The 21,137-nt window shown below is 39.7% G+C and overlaps 1 protein-coding gene across 3 annotated transcripts in view; it reads left to right on the forward strand.

Moving 5' to 3' along the window:
- Positions 1 to 2,604: 2,604 nt before the first annotated feature.
- The window catches only part of LOC107565333 (calsenilin-like), a 19,948-nt gene continuing 1,415 nt past the window's right edge, over positions 2,605 to 21,137 (forward strand). For 2 of the 3 annotated variants that reach the window (XR_001606358.1, XM_016250551.1), the window contains exons 1-2: positions 2,605 to 2,745; positions 19,504 to 19,678. Coding sequence is in view for 1 of the 3 variants with exons in the window: in XM_016250551.1 (XP_016106037.1) it covers positions 2,740 to 2,745; positions 19,504 to 19,678 (181 nt within the window). In the remaining 2 variants the exon portion in view is untranslated. Of the gene's footprint in view, positions 2,746 to 19,503; positions 19,679 to 20,252; positions 20,785 to 21,137 lie in introns of those variants that run through there. The other variant, XR_001606359.1, reaches the window with a different exon arrangement.

Below are 21,137 nucleotides of genomic sequence, written 5' to 3' on the forward strand. Positions count from 1 at the left end.
CGGCGCCATATGCATTGGCAGTAGCAAGTTGCTGTACTTGCTTGCAGCAGCAGCAATAATCTACAACTACAGCAATAACCAACAGCAGCAGCGTAGCAGATCTGTTCCGCCAAGACCAAATGCATTACAGTAACATTGTCATATCCATCACCATGCTCAAATGTTCCGAGAGTTGTCATGATTTAATTATATTATGTGTTTTCTAAATGAGAACATGGTTAAACCTGTGCAAAATGATTGCGTTTTTGTGTAGAGTTTTGCAGAAAACACAGAGCAAATTGGAACGTGTGTGCAAACAGGTGAAATGTGTTAAAAGTTTTGAGAAACGTGTCTTTGTTTTCAGAACTGTATGAATGGTTTGGAAAATTGGGCCAAATGAATCAGTTATAGTGTGTTAGCAATCGAGAAAAACTGTAATGCCAGTGGAAGTTTGGAGCTCTTCAGATATGGAATCAGCAGGGCGTTGATGACTTTTACGCACAATGAGCCTCAGAGCACTCGTGACGCCGCTATTTGACATTAGTGGTCTTCCGCTTCGTGGCTGAGTTGCTACTTTTGCTAAATGCTTCCACTTTCCAATAATACCAATTGACCGTGGAATATCTAGCAGGAATGAAATTTCATGAACTGACTTATTGCAAAGGTGGAATCCTATGACAGTGCCACGCTTGAATTCACTGAGCTTTTCAGAGCGCCTCTTTTTATATCCCATATGCCAAAATATATATGCAGTATATAACAGTGAAACTTGATTAAATCTGTTCTTAAAATTGAAAATAAATGTAGTTTTATCCTTCATATACCAAAATATATTTCAAAGCGTACCTACATGCTTACAATACAGTCTTACAGTAGCCTACATTTAGGCAAAATGCAAATGTGGATGGAATAAACTAAAGTGATTTTTTGTTATTTGTTTGTTTTTTCAAATGTGAGATGTGAATGTATTTTCTTGTATTGAAATATATGGAGGGAAAAACATAATTAAAATGCTATGCTATTTATAACATGAAAATATATTTTTTACGCTATGTCTTGTGTCACTCTGAGCATTGTCATCATGCAAGATAGATAGCGTGTCTAAGTGTCTAACCCACTGAGATTACTGTTCCACCTTCAAACAAGAACTAACTGCAGTGTGCTTCTGCTTCCTTGGCAGAGAGTGCAAGTGACGTCACAGGGGGCTGACAGTGCATGTGATGTCCCAGAGGACGTTGAGTGCGTGTAACATCATAGAGCGCATATGAGGCTGACTGCAGATACTCAGCCACAGCCGTCTATCTAAACTTCCAGACATGCTATTAATGGAGGCAGTGCAAATTGATTCACTGACTCATTTCTGAACAGAGGAATCTCCTGGAGACTTTTAATTATGGTTTGAGAAATGCCTCTGGTCTTTTTAGTCTTTGGTCAATATAGCACCTAACAGAGGAACCGTGATGACTACACAGGCTGTGTTTGGAATTGCTCCTTACTGCTTGATATAGTATATATAATATGCGCAGTAAACATATTTTTAATTAGAAATTTAGCATTGTATCACTTGTTCACCATTGGATCCACTGCAGTGAATGGGTGCCGTCAGACCTTTTTCTTTAAACCATTGTTTCTGGCTAAAAAAACTCCATTAAAATAGTCATCTTGTCTGAATCAAGAGGGAAATATGCAAAGAACAAGCACAATTTACAAGGGAAAATAGTCCAAAACAGTTCTAAACAAATATGTCAGTGGATTTTGATGTGAGAGGATAACAGGAGATTAACGTTATTTTGGATTATGGACTCCTATTTGGTCCAGAATTGATGGTTTAAATTTAAATGCCTTAATTATGGATTTGTTTCTTATAAAGACATTTCACAAGATGTTAATGTATGGTCTGGAGTTGTGTAGGTTACTTGTTGATTATTGCTATGCTTTTGTCAGCTATTTGAACTCTCATTCTGACGGCACCCATTCACTGCAGAGGATCCATTGATGTAATGCTACATTTCTCCAAATCTGTTCAATAAAGAAACAAATTCATCTACATCTTGGATGGCCTGAGGGTTAGTACATTTTCAGCAAATCTTGGGTGAACGATTCCTTTAACTGGACACCGCTTGCAGAATTAAACATGCAATAAAATAAAGTTAAGTGACAAGAATACTGCTGTTTGAAATTTTTATTGTGGACTGTGTCATAATGTTGCCCTTATAATGTACAGCATGCAGCATTCCAAAATTCCATTTGGAAATAGACCAAAATACACATTCAGCAGATGCTTTTAACAAAAAGCAACTTATAGTTTTCAGTTGGCATTCCCTGGGAATCGAACCCATGACCTCGACGTTGCTACCATGCGCTACTGTTCGTGCTAAAGGGACGCTAATGGAGTTTTTACCATATAACGCAGAAGGTGAGAAAACCATCGCTTAACTTTAAAGGTCTTTTTATTGTCACTTAACGGTCTCGACATATTCTATTTGCGTCCTAATCTGCCAGCGGAGGTTTATGCGCCTCTTTATTAATCTGCCAATATAATAAATGACTTCAAATGGATGAAGCCACAGAAACAGGTTGGGCGCTCACTCTTTTTGACACACACACGCAAGAGAGGAGCGCAGAAGAGAGGAGAGAGAGGCTTGGGCATTCCCTCACATTCCACTTGACAGATCTGCGCGGTGAAGCTGCTGCTCCTGGAGTGAGTGGAAGAAAGACATTTCTCCTCCGCGCTTGAGGAGGATTCATCACGAGAACATAATGCAGGTGAGGAATCGATCATAGCACCTTTATTCCTAACGGATGTCTTTTTTAAAAATAGAAAAATAAATAGTGTGGCATCAAGTAGGAATCATGTACGGTATAATTAATAAACGCTAATAAATTAGAGAAATTATATTCTAAATCAGCATGCATTTATAATCATTGTGGTTTCTAATACGATCATTTACTGTAATGATCGACTAAGTTGACATAATTCACTCGAACTGTAGCTCGCGCGTCTCAGAGCGAGTCCTCAGAGTCCTCAGAGTGTCTTATATGATGTGTATTATTATGTATGATATATCATTACCGTTTGGGCAGTGATGATGACTGACTCTCCGCCGCTCTTGAGGACCTCTACAGAATAGAGATGCTTCTCGCTTCAAAGCCGCTGAGTGCCCCCGCAATTTAGTCTAAATACTCTCGTGTGAAAAATCTCTTCAAATGGAATGACATGCTCTTCTAGTGAAGAGGGGAAAACACGGAGAGTTAGAGGAATTAAAAGTTGTGCAGAAGCATACGACTAGGTCGAGTGAGGTCGCGTAAATTTAGAAAGCATTGCGCGCCAGCCTCTGTACATAAGAGGCTTATTCCCAGATTTGATTTATTTTTCCCTTTTTTCATCTCCTCTTAGTTTGGGGGATCTAAGCACACCTAATGTTTTGAACGTTCTGTGGCATTCAAATCTAATTTGCTTATCTTTTAATGATTGGTCTGCAGATTTTGCTTTGGACCTCAAGGATTATCTAATATGATGAAAGGGTGGCTTCATGCTGTTGACTCATGTTTGTGAGTCAGAGGGTTTCAAGCTGATGAGTTTTGAACCTTGTTGTGTATGATGGCTTCTAGCTGTGAGAATCCTTCTCAGTCACCGCATGGAAGGTTTGACATTTAAAAGGTTCAATCATTTGTTTATGTCAGCTTTGAAATAATTGTGTGGATTAAATTCTGTTGTACCCTAGGGAGCAGTCCGGTACGCATCCCGAGAGCTTTGATCTAACATGTAAAAACTAGATTTATCATTGTTCTCTGATGATAACGAGCACTATGCTTTCTGATGTTTTGAGACAACTGATTTGGTTCTGAAGGGAACAGAAATGGTCAAATATTAACACATCAAGTGTGAGTCATCAGGCAGTTTTCGCTTATTTTCTAAATAATACTTGTTTCTGTCTCGTCAGATTTTTTCAATACTTCACTGACTTGAGATAGTTCACCCAAAAATGAGCATTTACACTCAGGTCGTTCCAAACCAGTATGACTTTATTTCTTCTTTGCCATTTCTAGGGATTTAGGCACACTAGGTGGTGAAGTTCTTCAAAATCCAGGATGCAAATTTCTCCTTGGTAGAAATTGTGGTCTGACATTGTCCGACATCTTTGGTGCACGTTCAGCTGATGCCACTCTAGGCAACCGCCTGCCTAGAAACAGCCCTGCTTCTTGAGAGAGAGAGAGAGAGAGAGAGAGAGAGAGAGAATATGTTTTAAAGAATGTTCATGCTGCAGTTTTACATATACAGCATAATCACATAATTTAAAAAAAGATTAAAAAATAAACTTAATACAAAGGCCAAATGCAGAAACTACCAACCCTGGAACAGAGAAAATGGCTTTGTTTTTTTATAAAAATGTTATTGATTTGATATAAAAAGTTTGTTTTCTCTGTATCTGAACAGTTGTCAAAACCAATCTATCAGAGCACAGATCATCATATAAAACAGGGATTTTTAAACTGGGTCCAGGGACCTTCAGGGGGCCACAAAGGAGTGCTAAGATATTAATGGGATATTTTGTAAAAAAAAAAAAAAAAAAAGTGATATATATATATATATATATAGATAGATAGATAGATAGATAAATAGATAGATAACACATCTACCAGTACAATACTAGTGAGTAGAAAACACATCATATTTTACATAAATATAATTTTTATAAATTGGATCTTTATACATGAAAATATTCACAGTTGCTGCCTTTTAAACTTCAGGATGGGGGACCCTCACACCAGGATGATCACATTTGGGTTTCAGTGTCATCTAAATGATTGAAAACCCCTGGTCTATTGGTCGTAACTCTTTTTGCCTTGACAGCGTAGCTCTCTAATCTTATTTGCGGATGCACATTCAGACCTGCTGGTTTTATGGCAGTTTGACATAATGACAAGAACTACTGTGTTTTCCATTTTTATGTGAACTGTCATTTTTATGTAAGCCATTGCTTAAAAATCTAGCATTGTGCTTTTGTGAGGAAGGGATTCTTCAGATTGTTTTTGTCATTTCTCTATTATGGCTTTGTTTTCATATCAGTATCGATAATCACATTTTAATTTGTGTCCATAGATTTCATCAAAGTGTACGTCATGGGCCATGTTGCCCTCAGTTACTGGCATATAGAAACTAAACACCATTCTTCAGCCATTCACACCAAATCAGTTGGTATAGATTGGGTTCTTTCGTTAAGGGTAATTCAATGTCCCCTTACACACACAACCGCACAGTTGCCTGGTCTCAATAGGGTCCAGGTGAGTGAGAAGCTGAATAATAAATAATTTGGGGTGGTGTGTAATCCATACTAGGGGAAGGAAATGCCTGGAAAGGGGGAACAGTATAATACAGCGCTGCTGTGAACTGGAGCTGGCGCAACCGGCACCACCAGGGCTCATTTATCCTCTGATGAGCATGATTGAAAGTGTTCGGTGTGAGGTCAGTGCTTTTCCCTCTGTTTACAAGCAAGCACATGTGGTCGTGAGGTAGCAACAGCAAGAAAGATTGCTTCGGTGCTGTTTGAGAATCATGAAGCAGTAGAGCCACGTTGTAGTCCTTTGATTAAACTGAAAGGGAACTTTCTTTTGGCCTGCTTCACCCGTAACTGAATTGGCTGGTTGCAGTGCATAGTTTGGCCTCGCTTCTCTGAGTTTTAATCAGTCTGTGGTTCTGAATTTTAAGTCAGCGGAAGCCTAGAACCTGGAACAGCGATACACGCCGCCCTGAATTAAACAAGAAACATAAATTGGAAGAATGTAGACGGAATACTAAACGGAGTATCGGCGAGTGCAGTATAGGCCGGAGGGCCTTATGAATTAATGTTGATGTGTTCAGAGTATGAGCAAGTGAGATACAGTATCTCAGAGTAAAGATGCAACACAGAGTTAATTAACATTAATGTCTATGTAATATGCTTATTTCACGCCCAGAACACGCATATGGCAAATAAATGCTGTAGATGCTCAATAATTTAACAAATTCATATTACAACATTATAAAATGCTTATTTTCTACCCCAGATGGAGGCACAGACTTGGCACAAGGCCTGGAGATGTATGACTGAAGCTTCATCTGCCATGTGTCACTAATTATGATAAATATGCTACTGTAGTTGGATCAAACAAAGCAAATGTCTCATATTTTCAAGTTACAGCAACATCTCCTTCGTCTGTAGTCATTTAATGGAGGAGGACTGACCTGCCGGTGCATGTTCTCCATTGACTCTAACCTGTCCCTGTAGACCCATTATCAACAGACCTGCGTGTACAGCTGGGCAGAGACAGCCAAAAGCATTATTGAAACAGGTTTTTTTTAGTGCACCATTCAATAAACAACATCCCTTAGAGAGGCACCGTTTGCTTCACATCAAACATGCACAGAGTTCAAAGTGACATACACATTTTGTGTCATGCATGTATATGTAGACATTTTTCATGCTTCACAACTGTCTGTCTGTCTGTCTGTCTATCCGTCCCTCCGTCCATCCATTCATCTGGTCTTAAAACTAAAATCAAATGTAAAAAGTCCTGCTGCAAAAAACTCCTGAGGCAAAAGGCTTCCTGGTTTTTCCATGAAAATAAAAGTTTGATGTTTTAGAGTCTGAAAATGAAGAAAACTGTAAAATGTTGTTTAACAATTGTAATGTAAAATTATTATTATTATTATTATTATTTTATAGCCACATGATACATAATCAAAAAATGTTGGCCAAATTGTGCAGCCCTACAAATAAGCACAGGAAACCTGATTTTTCTTAAATCAGTTTTTAAATTGCAATCACAATTTTTGTTAGAAAAATCGCAATTCCCCGAAATAATGCACACTATTTAGGCATTACAACATTATAATGTATACACTATTGAAAACTGATATTCATTTTAAGATCTGCTAAATATTACGTTTAACAAATATTAGTGTTACTACATATTAATTTCATGTTAGTGTTATGATGGCAAAGGTAATCTAAAAGTAAAACTACACTCTAAAAAATGCTAGGTTAAAAACAACCATTTCTGGGTTATTTGTAAACCCAGTGCTGGGTAAATATTGGAGAGAACACATGCTGGGTTATTTTGACCTAACTTATTGGGTTTCATACATGAACCCATTTGCTAGGTTGTTTTTTTTACAGTCCTGGGTCAGTCAAACTATTTAAGTTTTTTTTTTTTTTTATAATAAAAATGCACTCTTAAATCAGTTTTTTATATATAGGACTAGAACAGTTCACATACAATATTTTTTTATTCAATGTCAACTCAGTCTTTTACAATTATAAAATCTTCAAAAACATTCAGTAAAGGCTTTAGGACGTGACAGGATCAGCAAGAGCAACCAATGGGAATCTGTGGGAAGAAAACTGCTATCAGTAGGCTGTTCCAGTTCATTATGACTTATATCAAAACTTATCTTATATTCATGTTTGAAAAGTAACATCAAAAACAGCTTTTCCTCGTGCCATCTTGTCTGTCAGACATTTAAGTTTCAACCTGTCAAACACATATCGCGACCATAGCATTAGATCAACAGCACTCCTGTTGTAGTCAGTGGAGCTCACGGAAACTCTGTTACATATAACAGTGAAGTTGCGTCACGTTTCAGTCCTGGTCGTGCATTTGTTTGATGGGAGGTGAAACTTCTGTGGTGGCGCCGGTGCGTCATTCGCTTTGCTTTTGTAGAAGGCTAGCATTCCAAGCAGAGGTTAGCTGCAATGTACATTTAAACAAAAAAAGGAATAATTTGACATTACAGACGTTTTACTATTTATACAGTAATAATTTGATAGGAATACAATGTAATACATACCATACATTGAGGAAGTTTCCCCAGGAAGTTTTCTCTCAGGACAGAACACAAAATGACGGCCAACAAATGTATCCAGTTTTAACTGGTTTGGCACAGTTTACCCGACATTGAGTTACAATGACCCAGCACTGGGATGGAATGTGAGGGGGTTCATCATTTGTATTGACTGTAAAAATGACCCAGCAGCTGAGTTACAGAAAAACTACCCAGCAGCTTGGTAAAATTAAAAAAAGAATAACCCAATAAAATGACCCAATAGGCTGAACCCAGCATTTTTTAGAGTGTACAAACATTTATATACACATATACAGCAACGACTGACACAATATCAGCCGAAAACCCATTTACTACAGATATATTGTGGATCTCTAAAAGACATAAAAGAGAAGCAGAAACATGCTGAGGACTATATGCATGCACAAACGGATGAAATCACAAGGAGTCATTTGTGCATACAAACAAGTTACACTGCCCAAAACAATTGCTTTCACTGCCCCCCACTGTTCCCTGCAGCGGCACACACTCGTTCACACACACACTGTAATAAATAGATGTTCTCCCCTAGCAGACCTGCCACCCTACCCAGACATACGAATGGAGCTGCCTTCCACCCACTCACAGATGCACCAGCTCCATAAAGCACAGAGAAGCATGCGCTCTTCCTTTCTCCTCACTCCGCCGCCACAGAGACACGCAGCCACAAATAGCATCACAGCACCTTAACGCACCGAGGCTACACAATGCCCCTCCTGCTTACTATCAAGGGTTACTATAGACACGCTAGTCCACTATTACAAGACAGGAGGAAAGTCAAGACGGATCCTCTCTGAAAAGGTCATTTCTCCCTTTGTGTGGAATCACGGACGAGGCATTTCTCCGGAGGCAGGGGCATGCCATGGCATCCGAACGTTTGAATTTCATGAAAGAGGAGAGGAAGCTTTGAAATCCATCCCTTTTCTTGTCCATTCATCCTCATCTATGTCCCTCTAAATCTTCACCTTGGGAACAGCAGAGTCTGTTTTCTCAGTTTTCCATCCAACTTTTGAATCAGCCTCTCATTTAGGCCGACAAAACAATGCCAGACATCTCACAAACCAATCAATCAGTGATCAGTCAGGATCAGGTCTTCTGAGATTCCAAGTCCACCATCAGGATTTAGAGGCTTTCCGTGTCGATTAATTTCGTCTAATCCTGAAGGACGGAGACAGAGTGAAATAGACATGTGCTATATAACAGAGCGAATGTTTCGTAAGGGGATTTTACAGGTTGCTAAAGCCTTTTGGAATCCAAATCGCCGTCATTATTTTTCCCGGGAATTGTGGAAAACTGATTCTACCTATAAGTGCTTTTCTCTTGAAGATTCCACTATTACATTTTTTATCTCAGAAAGGAGATTTTAATTTTTTGTTTTTGTATGTTATAGCAGTTGGGCGGTCCTGAGCTGGGATGATAGGCTTGTGGTAGATCAGAGGGCTTATATAAGAGACTGACTGTAACAAGACGACACTCACATTCTCCTTTTGATATTTAGAGAAACACCGTGTCACTCTCATGTGGTAACAGATCCTGGGTACAGAGAGAACTTGTCAGAGAGAGGAGCTAGGGAAATGATGTACAGAAAAGGAGACAGGGAGGTTGTTTTTAGGAAAAGCAATACAGTAACACAATAAAACTAGTGGAGAGGAGCGAGGAGGGGAAGATGGAGAGATATGGTATCTGACATCAGGCATGGGAGGACAGGAAGCGAGTATAGGAAGGGAGAGATTGACAGCAAAAGTTATTGAGCGGGAAAGGCAGATGAAGCTGGAGCAGGTATCAGGAGGAATAAAGGAGAGAGAAATAAATCGCGGAAGATGGAGAGATTATGCGTTTCAGCTTTATTTTGTGAGTGTGAGTTCGTCTCTTTGGAGAGAAGGTGAGCGTAGTGTATCATTTACTCTACAGAGACTGACGGCAGGGATCGAGGAGCAGCAGGTGTGTGAGCTGATTGCGGGATCTTTCTTTTGTCTCTCTCAGTCTCAGGAGAGAATGTGCACAGGGTGGTCTCAGCTAAAAATAAACTCCTACATGTATGTGGGACTCATTCTAGAGCTCCAGGGCCCATCATCAAAACCTGCAACAAGTCAGGACCGGATGCCAATCAGAGCGAATATTGATAGACTGATTTAACAGGCAGGCCAGTTTTTAGATAATTTGAAGAAAAACTTGGCTGAAACTCATGCCAGCTCATGCCAATTAATACCAATCCTCCATATCTGGAAATTGATATTCCAGACAATCAATAAACAACCTTGAGCAACTGAAGAAATGTAACTGCAAATAGATTCACTGATTTAATGTCAATAATTTGCTATTAGTAGTTCAAATACATAATTTTTCAGCTTCAATAATATTTAAATTCTTAATTAAGTTATAGTCAATATTGCTGATATTTAGTCCAACAGCATTGAGACTTTTAATTTATTTTTAGTAGTGGATATTTTTCAGTAAATCTTTCTGCAAGTTACTGTAATGTACAAGTAATGCACAGATCCAATCTTTTGACCATATCCGATTTTTTGGCACGTCTGTTTACATTCACTTTAGACACGTCTGGCATCCGATATCTGTGTTTACATTAATTCCCACCCAAAAGGATTGTCTGCAGTGATCCCTTTACTATGCACATTGTAGATCCTCAGGTTTTAAATGGCCGTTAAAATTATTTATATAATTCACGTCGAATGGCCATTATTATTTGCCAGCATGGACAACGGCTGTCATGGATGTTTTGCAGCACAAAATCTGACTGAACGGTCATTTTAATTTGTTAGACTATTTTATCTACAGCTCATTAGAGGTAGAATTCTTTAGTGAAATAAAAATGATATTTATTGAAATGAATTTGAATTAAGGAGAGAAAGAGAGAACGAATGAACGCATGCACCCACGTATGAGCGAGCAATTGTGAAGCATTGCAAACAAGCTTGTCGGTTTAATTACAAAAACTGCTAAGTTATCACCTCATTGCTGAGAAATATATGTAGCTTTTAGCTGTTGTATTTTAAAAATTCACGGGGCGGGGGTTGAAAACCAGATCCTGAATGTGCAATTTCTTACCTATAAAAAGTTTCCATCTGAATAAAATGCGAGCGCATACAGCACGCCAGCATTAAAACGCCATTAAAAATCTTTATGAGCAAACGTGTCGCCCTCGCATTGGGAGTTATGTGGAGAATCGGATATGTGTGTTTAGACGTAGGTCGGATGTCCAGATATCAGATGTGCTCGTGGAAGTGGCTCAGATTGGAAGCAAACAAATTGGATCTCGTGTGGGTTTTTGTGTTTACACGTGTGCAACAAATTCCGATCTGTGTCAGATGTGAGCGAAAGATCGTATTTTTTGTGCCAGTGTAAACCCAGCCATTGTTACGCCAATAGGTGGCAAAATGTGACAATCTTAATCAGTGAGTCAGTAAAGTGATTTATTCAAAAGATTTGTTCAAAACAAATGTATTATGAGTCAGTAATTGACTCATTCACTCAGGCGATTCGTTCAAAAATGCAGAATATTTCAGAAACTAAACAAGAGTTTTATGAATAAGTAATTAAATCATTCACCCAAGTGATTTGTTCAAAAACTTGGAATCATTTGGATCGAAATACCACTGCTGATTGCTCGGATATTTACTGTGAATATTCACTGATATTTCAGTTTTAAAATGTAAGCTACTCAATATTAACTTATTTTTCTAACTAACTTAAATTATAACCACACTGACATGTTGGTCTGAATATCAGTGTATCTTGCTTGTGTGATAGTGTACGTACAGGCATCAGCCATTCAAAAAACCCATATTGATGACTAATAACCAGTCCGTATGTTGTTTTATCACTTGATCACTTGTATCCTTTAAAAAGGTTAGCAAGCTCTTATATAACAGATTGAGTAATCGTTTGATGTTTAGTTGCCTGCCTGTGTTTATGTGCAGGGTGGTAAATATCTCATGCGTGATCTGAAGAAGCACTTACTGTCCTTGACTTGTACTGAATAATTGATTCATCTAGCAACATCCCTTCCTCACTTACTCTCTCTCTCTCTCTCTCTCTCTCTCTCTCTCTCTCTCTCTCAGTGTTTAAGGTGGAAGTCATAACAGCTCTTTGAAGACCGAAGTCTTTAGGCTTGTCTTGTGTCAAAGGGTCTGTGGTGCGTTAAGGCGGAACATAAAAACCAACCTCATATTTTGAGATACAGTACATTGACTGGTAAAGCCTGGCAGAGTACAGCTCTCTCTTTATCATTCCCCCGCTCCACTATTCTTTGCCCACCTCTGTGTCACAGTTCAGTTGTCACAAATGCGCACAACGAAGGAAAATGTCAAGAATCAGGGTTTTAATGTAGAATACAGGATAACTTTTAAAACACAACCAAACTTAAACGCAAACCTAGACGGACTGAGACTAGAAGGAACGAAGGGTTTTTAAAAACTGGGACTAATGAGATAATTAAAGCACAGGTGAACAGAATTACATAATTAAGACAACTAAGGAAAACTAGGTCAAAGGAAAACTAACACAGAAATCAACAGCCACGCAACAGTTCGCCCCCTCCCAGGAAGGCGCATCCTCGCATCGCATATAGTCCAACTGAGGAAGGGAGGAAGGAAGGAAGGAAGGAAGGAGGGAGGGAAGGGGTTCTGGAGGAGGAGGGCAGGGAACTGAAGAGGGGCGAAACAAAACTCCAATTTATTAGTCTTTTTTTTCTTTATTTAAAGCACACCACACATTAATCAACATTTCTGTAAATGTGCCAGTGTTAGCCAGCAGGCTAATTTTCAACTGCAGTTCTTTGGCAAGGTGTTTAAAAACCTTTAAAATAACAAAAGAAATAACAAAAACAAAACATCAGCACAATAACTCAATATAATTTCCACAATTAGCCATCCAAGCACACAAAGCGACTACACACAACCCTAAATAGATAAGATGCAAGCCTGCTGGAACAGTAAGAAACCATAATGCAAATCAGGTGCAATTTTGAGTTAATAAAATAATAGCAAACACCTATATTGTATAACACTATTAAAAAAAGCATTCCAGACAATTAATGAAACACTAAATAGTCCAAACATACCCAAAATTGTCCCATCATACCCATCATCTGAAAACGAAAAAAAAGACATGGGCCAATTTTAAAATTTTACATTTTAAATTTAGTTAAATAGTAGCAATAGTAATAAAGAGATCAATAACTATATAGATTAAAAATTTTCAGATTTTTTAAAAGCCAGACTTTAAGACTTTGTCATGGAGGAGTCAGGGGGAGGCCAGGAGCAGGAGACAGGTGCTGGTCCAGAGACCAGCCAGGATGAGGCCCCAGGGCAGAGTCAAGGGAGGGAGGACCCTTGGTGGAAACTTGGCAGACAACACCCTGGGGATGAGCGATGAAGATGGAGCTGCTGGTGGAGACCCAGGTGGAGTCAAGCAGACGGAGAGCCAGGGTGACACCCAAGGTCCAGAGGGCCCAGGCGGAGCTGACGGCTCATGTGAGGGGACCCAGAAGACCATGGCAGAGCTGGAGCGACTGAGGACAACGGTGGAGCCAGAGAGGTGGAGGAGCCAGACGGAGCCAGAGGAGTGGAATACCATAGCGGAGGAAGGTCGACGACTGACCAAGGTGGAGCTGGAGGAATGAGGGAGCCAGGTGGAGCCAGTGGGACGATGGGTCACGGTGGAGACGAGGGAGCAAGGAGCCAAGAGGAGCCGATGGTTCAGAGGATCGAGGTTGAGACCAGGACTCGAAGGCTGGAGGCAGAGACAAGGGATCCTCACGCCGAGGCAGAGCTGGAGACTGGAAGGCCCAAGGCGAATCAGAGCACCCGGATGGCGCTGACCAAGGGTGAGCTGAGGGACTGACAGGAACCAGTGGAGGCATGGCTGAGGAACTTGCTGATTCTAGGAGAGGAGGTGGGAGAGGGAGGCTAATAGGGAACACAGGAGAACACTTACTGGGCAGAACCAGCGGAGACGCATGAGATTCAGGGCTGGGCGGAACCAGCGGAGACTCAGGAGAATTGGGTATTACCTCCCCAAACCAGTCTATTAAAACCCCATCAAAAATGTCTTTTAGTTCCTTATAATAGTTTCCAGAGGTCAGTTGCAGCTCACCGTCAGTGGCGGGAGTGTGGGCGGGGCTTCCCTCCAAGCCATCGATCTCCACTAGTACTCCCTCAGGCAAGTGCTTTGTTGCCGGCTCACATACCTGGTCAGGCGCATTGACAGCCTCTGGGGTGAGTGGTCCCTCTGCTCCAGGCATAGCAGGGCAATGGCAGGAATGTCCATAGTGACAGGGAAGAGGGAAAAAAGAAACAAAAAGATGCTAAACCATCTTTCTGTCACGGTTCGTTTGACACAAAAGCGCACGACAGAGGAACATGTCAAGAATCAACATTTTAATGTAGAATAACTAGTGAAACACAACCAAACATAAATGCAAACCCAGACGGACTGAGACTAGAATGAACAAAGGGTATTTAAACACTGGGACTAACAGAAAACAACAGACACGTTACACTCTGTCTATCTTTAGGTTTTTTTGTATTACAAATACAAACAAATGTCACATGGTTACATAAGGGCTGGCGTTTCCTCTCAAGGACATGGTTGAGGGAACTAGATGATCACAACCTTTAATTCCACATGTAATGCTCAAGCATCAGGTTCACCACGCATGATTAATTTTGATGTTACATCTTACAGTAATGTCATCTGAAGGCCAACAGTGACCACCCACTTATTCATTCAGCCATCAACATGCACTGGTGTTTAATAAAATATTGCTAGTGTAAGAGTCTTTTGCATTCCACTGCACTGCTTTTCCAGTTTTTCCAATGTGTACATACACTAGACAGATGTGTTTGACCATTAAGCTCTTTTGCAGTGTCTTGCACATGACACAGCGGTATAGACATGTCTGTAGACCTTGAGTTTTGTTTTGTTTTTTCAGTGCCCTGTGTCTCACATATCTGTGTTCCACTGCTCTGCTTGAATTGGTTTTCTATGTAAACTCGTGATAGACAGTTGTTTGACTGTTGCAAGACATCTTGCCTCTTTTGCAGTGTCTTGCTCTTAACACAAGCATCCTAAAAATGCAGCGCTCCAGTTAAAAGTTGTTCAACGCATCTCTAGACATTTTGGGGAGTTTTTTTCTTACACTGCCCTGCTAATCCTTTTGTTTTCTATGTTACTTATGCTAGATGGATGTCTTTGACCCTTGCACTCATGTCTTGTGTCTTTTGCAGCATCATGCAGATTAACGATATGTTTTTAGAACGCTGTGTCAAGTTAAAAGTTAACACATTTCTAGACCTTGCTTTTTTCATTTGACTCCCCTGTGTCTCGCATTTTGTGTACCACTGGTTTGGAACTGGTTTGCTATGTAAACATAAATGCTTAGATAGACATGCTTGACCACTGCGTTTGTGTCATACATCTTTTGCAGCATCTCATGCATGACAATGTGTTCAAAAAAACTTCAACTTTCTAAAAACTCTGGTCTCTAGACCAGAGATCCACTTTCTTGGAGAGATTAGCTCCAACCTGGATTAAACACACCTACCTGCAACTTTGTAGTAATCCTCTATATGAACAACAGACTGAAAATATTGATATTGAGGTATTTTGGTTATATCAACCAGCTCTAGTGCACGAAACTGCCAACAAATGACAAAGTAAAAAGAAAGAGCATATTTAAGGGTGTAAACTACTATCATTAAGAAAGTTGACACATTTGCATGCTGTCTGTTAGATTGGCTTTCTCACCAGATGGAAAGGTCTGAATCGTATTATGTGTTAATTCAGCAGAACAAATATGATGCAAATGTGTCTCTTTATCCTAATTCAAAGTCGTTCTAATACCTAATTTGCCATTTTTATTAGAAACCCAGTCGTTAATCCCAACGACACTTTTAATTCCGTCTTCTTAGACTTTATGTGGCGAGAGCAGCGGCTCTTCCATTTTTAATTTAGCCGATTACGCTCACTGTCAGGATTGAACGGCCATCTTTTCCAGCATCTCGCCGCAGCGGCTGACTGATGTGTCATTTTCTTTGACAGTCCCTCTCTTACCTGGTATTTAGCTCCGCTTCTAGCGATTGTTTTTCGACCCGGTTCATGCTGCTCAGCATTTACAGCGTGGCCTAAACCAACCTCTCCCTGAGAGCCAAATCAATGTCTGTGTTTATCTCTATAAAAGCACTCTCAGGATGATGACGGGTTTCTTTGTGAGTTTATGAAGAGCGAGGCGGCTCTCTAACATCTACCTGCCATGCTTTTGTTTGTGCATGTAAAAGAGGCTTTTGTCCGTTTCCTGCTCTCTTGCTCTCTGCCGATCTTTTATTGATGGGGTTTTTATAGAGTTAGAGTCTGAATAATTGAGTGCTGAAAGATGAATGAGTGACGCTCTGCTGTGCAGGAACGAGGTGAAGTACAGTACGTGTCTGGGGTTTCCTTTAGTAAAAAAGACCCATCCTGGGTTTTAAAGCGTGATGGTGACAGTTGTTTTAACCTGCGTTAGTCACTATTGGGCTGGAATAATCCAGAACCGCTTCCATCACCGAATTATTGCCATTTTGTTTATCTGTATGTGTCTGCTCCAGTCCAGGTTTTGTTGGTTCCAATACAGGTGATCCTGCGGTGGGCTGAAATAACTCAAGGGAGCTTTGAAATGCCACATTTTCCCATTCAGTTGCTCAAATGTTCATATTTCTCCTCATCTGCTCTCTTTCTTCACCTAGCAAAGGTCATCCTGGAATAAAACAGTGTGTTCAGTATTATATAGCCGAATTACAGGGTCTTCCGGTCACTATTCTGCCATGAGAAATTTTCAGCATCATTACTCCAGTCTTCAGTGTCACATGATCCTTCAGAAATCATTCTAATATGCTGATTTGCTGCTCAATAAGCATTTATTGTTATTATCGGTGTTGAAAACAGCTGCTAACATTTTTTGAGGAAACAATAATTTTTTTTGGGGGGGGTTCTTTGATGAAGAGAAAAGAACGGCATTTGCTTGAAATAGAATAGTTTGGAAGCAATGTAGAAGACATTACTTTCATGTTTGATCAATTGAATGTGTCCGTGCTGATTAAAAGTATTAATTTCTTTTGAAAAAAAAAAATGTTTGTAACTGTTTGTTCAGTAGCTTTAAAACAATATGTAAATGTTTGCACAAAGGCTGATTTTAATTATATATATTCTACAACACTTCGTCTGACTATTACTTTAGTTATAATGTGTGCAGGCTGATGGTGTAGATCAGGGGTCACCAAACTTGGTCCTGGAGGGCCAGTGTCCTGCAGAGTTTAACTCCAACTTGCCTCAACACATCTGCCTGGAAGTTTGAAGTATACCTAGTAAGACCTTGATTAGCTGGTTCAGGTGTGTTTGAACAGGGTGCACTGCACTTCCACTTTTGTCACTTTCACGTTCGTCACCGCGTTCGCCCTACATCCTGCGTCATCTGCTGGAACGCCACTCTCTCGTGTACGACAGTTAGCAGAAGCTAGAGATTACGGTTCATAAAGTTTTAAATATGGATATTTTTCTTACACAAACACAACGATTCACTTCAGAAGGCCCCCGGAGCTGTGTGGAGCACTTTTTATGATGGATGGATGCACTTTTTTGGACTTCAAAATCTCGACACCCATTCACTGCCATTATAAAGCTTGAAAGAGCCAGGACATTTTTTAATATAACTCTGATTGTATTCGTTTGGAAGAAGAAAGTCATATACACCTAGGTTCAAGTCAAGTCAAGTCGTCTCCTCCCCGATGGCAGCAGACTGAAGAAGCTGTGTGTCAGGTGGGTGGGATCACCTGCAATGCAGAGGGCTTTGCGGGTGAGACGTTGGCTTGAGGGTGAGTAAATCATGGGGCAATTGTCATTTTTGGGTGAACTAACCATTTTTTATTAATTACTATAATGACTAAACTTAAACTTACTTTAGGTTTTTCCATAGCATGAAGATTCTTTCCCTAAAATTATGCTCCATTCTCCAAAAACAGTACTGTAAAACCCATGCTGTATATTCAGTACTGAACTGAGTAGCCAAACATGACAAAAAAATCAGCAATGCATTTGTTCCTCTCAGCTTTGCACAAACCATCAATAAGAGTGAGCAGCACCCACAGTGCATTATGTGTGCAAACTCAAAGCAATGAATCGCTCTTAATAACAAAATAAGACATCTCCACACAGCACCCGCAGCGTAAGAGAAAACAACACTAGTTCTTTCAAAACAAGACATAAAGCTGTTTTCATTACTTGTTGAGATGTTGGAATGAGTCTTGGCTTGAGCTGGTATTAATGGCGAAAGTCTGTGCAAGAAGGAAACATAATTTAAATGACAGTGTAACCATAAAAAAGGTAAATTTATATGGAATCAGCCATCCAACATTATGACGATTGTGGCTTATACCAAGTTACTAGTTTTATTGTAATAATAATAACTGAGGTATTTTTGGCAGAAATTATGGTTGCTATGATACAGTTTTGTAATTGTTACAGGAAACAGAGCTCATAGCATCATGTTATATTTTATTCCAGCTTGAAATGTTACAGTCTCAAATCAGATATTAAAAATGTTGCCTCTATATCTCATGTTGAATTTATAATAATAACTCTTATGATGTGACAATGACAGGATTCTAAGAAAGACTGATATCATCTCTAATGACAGATCATTTTATGACATAATTTCTGATTATGCCATAATCTGCCAGTGCGCAGTTATGATGTCAAAGTGGCTGATGGCAGGGCACAGGAATCTGTGTGATATTTTTCATATGGTTATGGAATTTTAGATTCGGAGGCTGATTTGAAATCTTTGTGTTTTCCATATGTGCAACATGTCTCATGATAGTTTATTATTCTGTGTGACGTATGTTGCTTTTTCCCCCCAAATAAACAACCCGAGGACTACAAAAGCTAATTTTAGATTCATAGTCTGATAAACATCATTTATTCTCATCTCCTTTGCAAAAACATGAAAACCTCCTGAAGATAAATATACAGTATATTGTGTTTTAGGTTAGGTAGGTCTTGATGTTTCTTAAAGGGATATATCATCCAAAAATTTAAATTCTGTCACCAAAACAGTTTGGTTACCAACATTCTTCAAAATATCTTCTTTTATGTTCAACAGAAGAAAGAAACTCATACAGTTGTGGAACGCAATGAGTGTGAGCAAATAATGACAGAATTTTCATTCTGGGGTGAACTAAACATTTAATCATTCTGGTTGGTGATATCGTCATAATATTTGCATTCTGAATACCGATTGGTCAGCTTTCTTACGTCTGTTTGCATATAGTGAATAGCTGTGTTTGCCTTTTTGCATCTGTTTAACCATCTACTCCCCACAAAGTGGTTTAAAATATTGCCTATATATGGCAAAGCTATTCTTTTGCTGCCTTGCAAGCACTGGTATTATCTTTAGAAAATGAAAATCTAGTTCTGTTTACAGACCCCCTGAGAACAATTATGTGCCTTCTCTGAAGTACTTCCAACACTTAGTCAAAGATGACATTGTAATATTAGATATAGACACGTTCTGCCGTTTGATTTTTGAATTTGATTTAACTCAAGCACAGACTGTATTAACTGAGTGAGAAGAAATAAGCTCTCTGTCATTGTCTGTTTCTCTCTCCCAGGAGGATGGCAAGGTGGTGGATGGCAGTCTGCTGGGTGATGCCAATGGGGTGGAGCCTGGCACAGGCCGACAGAAGGAGAGCGGCAAATGGCAGAGGCCTCGATTCACACGGAAAGCCCTCATGAGGTGCTGCCTGGTCAAATGGATCATCGCCAGCACCGGACCCAAAGAGCAAGGTGAGACAGAGGAATGGCGGAAAGAGCACAAGAGGAAATTAGGTTTTAGGAAGGCCCGCTGATGAAAAATGTCTGCATATATGACGGTCCAGTTCCCTCAGAGCAGCCTGGGACTGTATGTCTTGCTCATAATGACAAATGTCTGTAATGGGTTCTCCTGCTCATCTGGACGCTTAACGGTTGGAATTGTGATTATGGTGCCATTTATGCGGTTGCTGTTTTATTTCATGATTTTATAGTTTATGTTTGGTTTACATTCAGGCTGATGCTGAAATGGCTTGAAAGGGGTGTTTATCACCTGCTGAGCTTTTTGAAATGAGTTTTGGCTTGAGATGTGGTTAATGGAGAAATATGACACACTGCACACATGCTGTCCGAAAAAGGGAACATAAATCAAATTGCAGTCAGATGTTTAGTAGAGGAAATGCAAGTGAAATGCTGGCTTTTAAAGTGGTATTAAAGTGATAGCATATTTTAACAAACATTTGCACAATCCACATCCTTTTACTTACTAGATGATGTGAAGCGTTTTCACAGTTTTGAACTTTTGTACCGCGTGCTCTTTTTAATGCAGTTGCAGTGAAGGATGACTGAAGCATTCCAGTATCCAACAAAATCGAAAACTGTCAGACACAATGTTAACATGAAGATGACATCAGACAAAGTACGTTCGTAATTGCACTCCTCTGGCTGAGCAAAAATTATTTTCAGGTTTCTCGTGTAACTTGTGCTCTGATTGGTTCACTATTACATCCTTGATACTTATGCAGTTTGTGTGCTTGTGTGGTACATACATAGCTAAAACATTATAAATCAAGCTAGCATGCAAAAGTCCATCAACATTTATGCAAACAACTCATTTTTGAAATCCTAACCGGCCAGTTATTAAATGGCAGGACCAAGCATCTGATAGCATTGCTTCACCTGCAAAAAAACCCGGAAATGTCATCCATTTAGATGCAAATGGGAAGAGAAATGTTTATGGCTAAGATATAAGACCGTCATCTGAGAAAAGTGTTTTGCTCGCACTGTGTACAATAAGTTTGGGACAAAAGCTTAAAGTGGTTTATACAACTCTTTCGCTAGAAGTCATATGATAGCTTTCTGTGATGAACAAACCAACATTTCTCTGTTATTCTCTTTGAAATTGTCCCTTCCAGTGAGCTAATAACTCGAGGACTGTCACAACTGTGAACTCAAGAACCATATCAGTCTGATTTGTGAACAAATAACTCAGTGCTGCATTTCCTAAAAGCTTTGCAAGCCCAAAAATATCATAGAAACCAATGACACCAATGGTCTAGGACAGGGGTAGGCAAGTTTGGTCCTAGAGAGCCGCAGTCCTGCAGAGTTCAGCTCCAACCCTGAAAATAAAACTCACCTGCCTATAGCCTTAGTAATCCTGAAGACATTGATTAGCTTGTTCAGGTGTGTTTGATTAGGGTTGGAGCTGAACTCT

Source organism: Sinocyclocheilus grahami, unplaced genomic scaffold (genome assembly GCF_001515645.1).
Source record: "Sinocyclocheilus grahami isolate Dianchi unplaced genomic scaffold, SAMN03320097.WGS_v1.1 scaffold994.1, whole genome shotgun sequence".
Classification (NCBI taxonomy): Eukaryota; Metazoa; Chordata; class Actinopteri; order Cypriniformes; family Cyprinidae; genus Sinocyclocheilus; species Sinocyclocheilus grahami.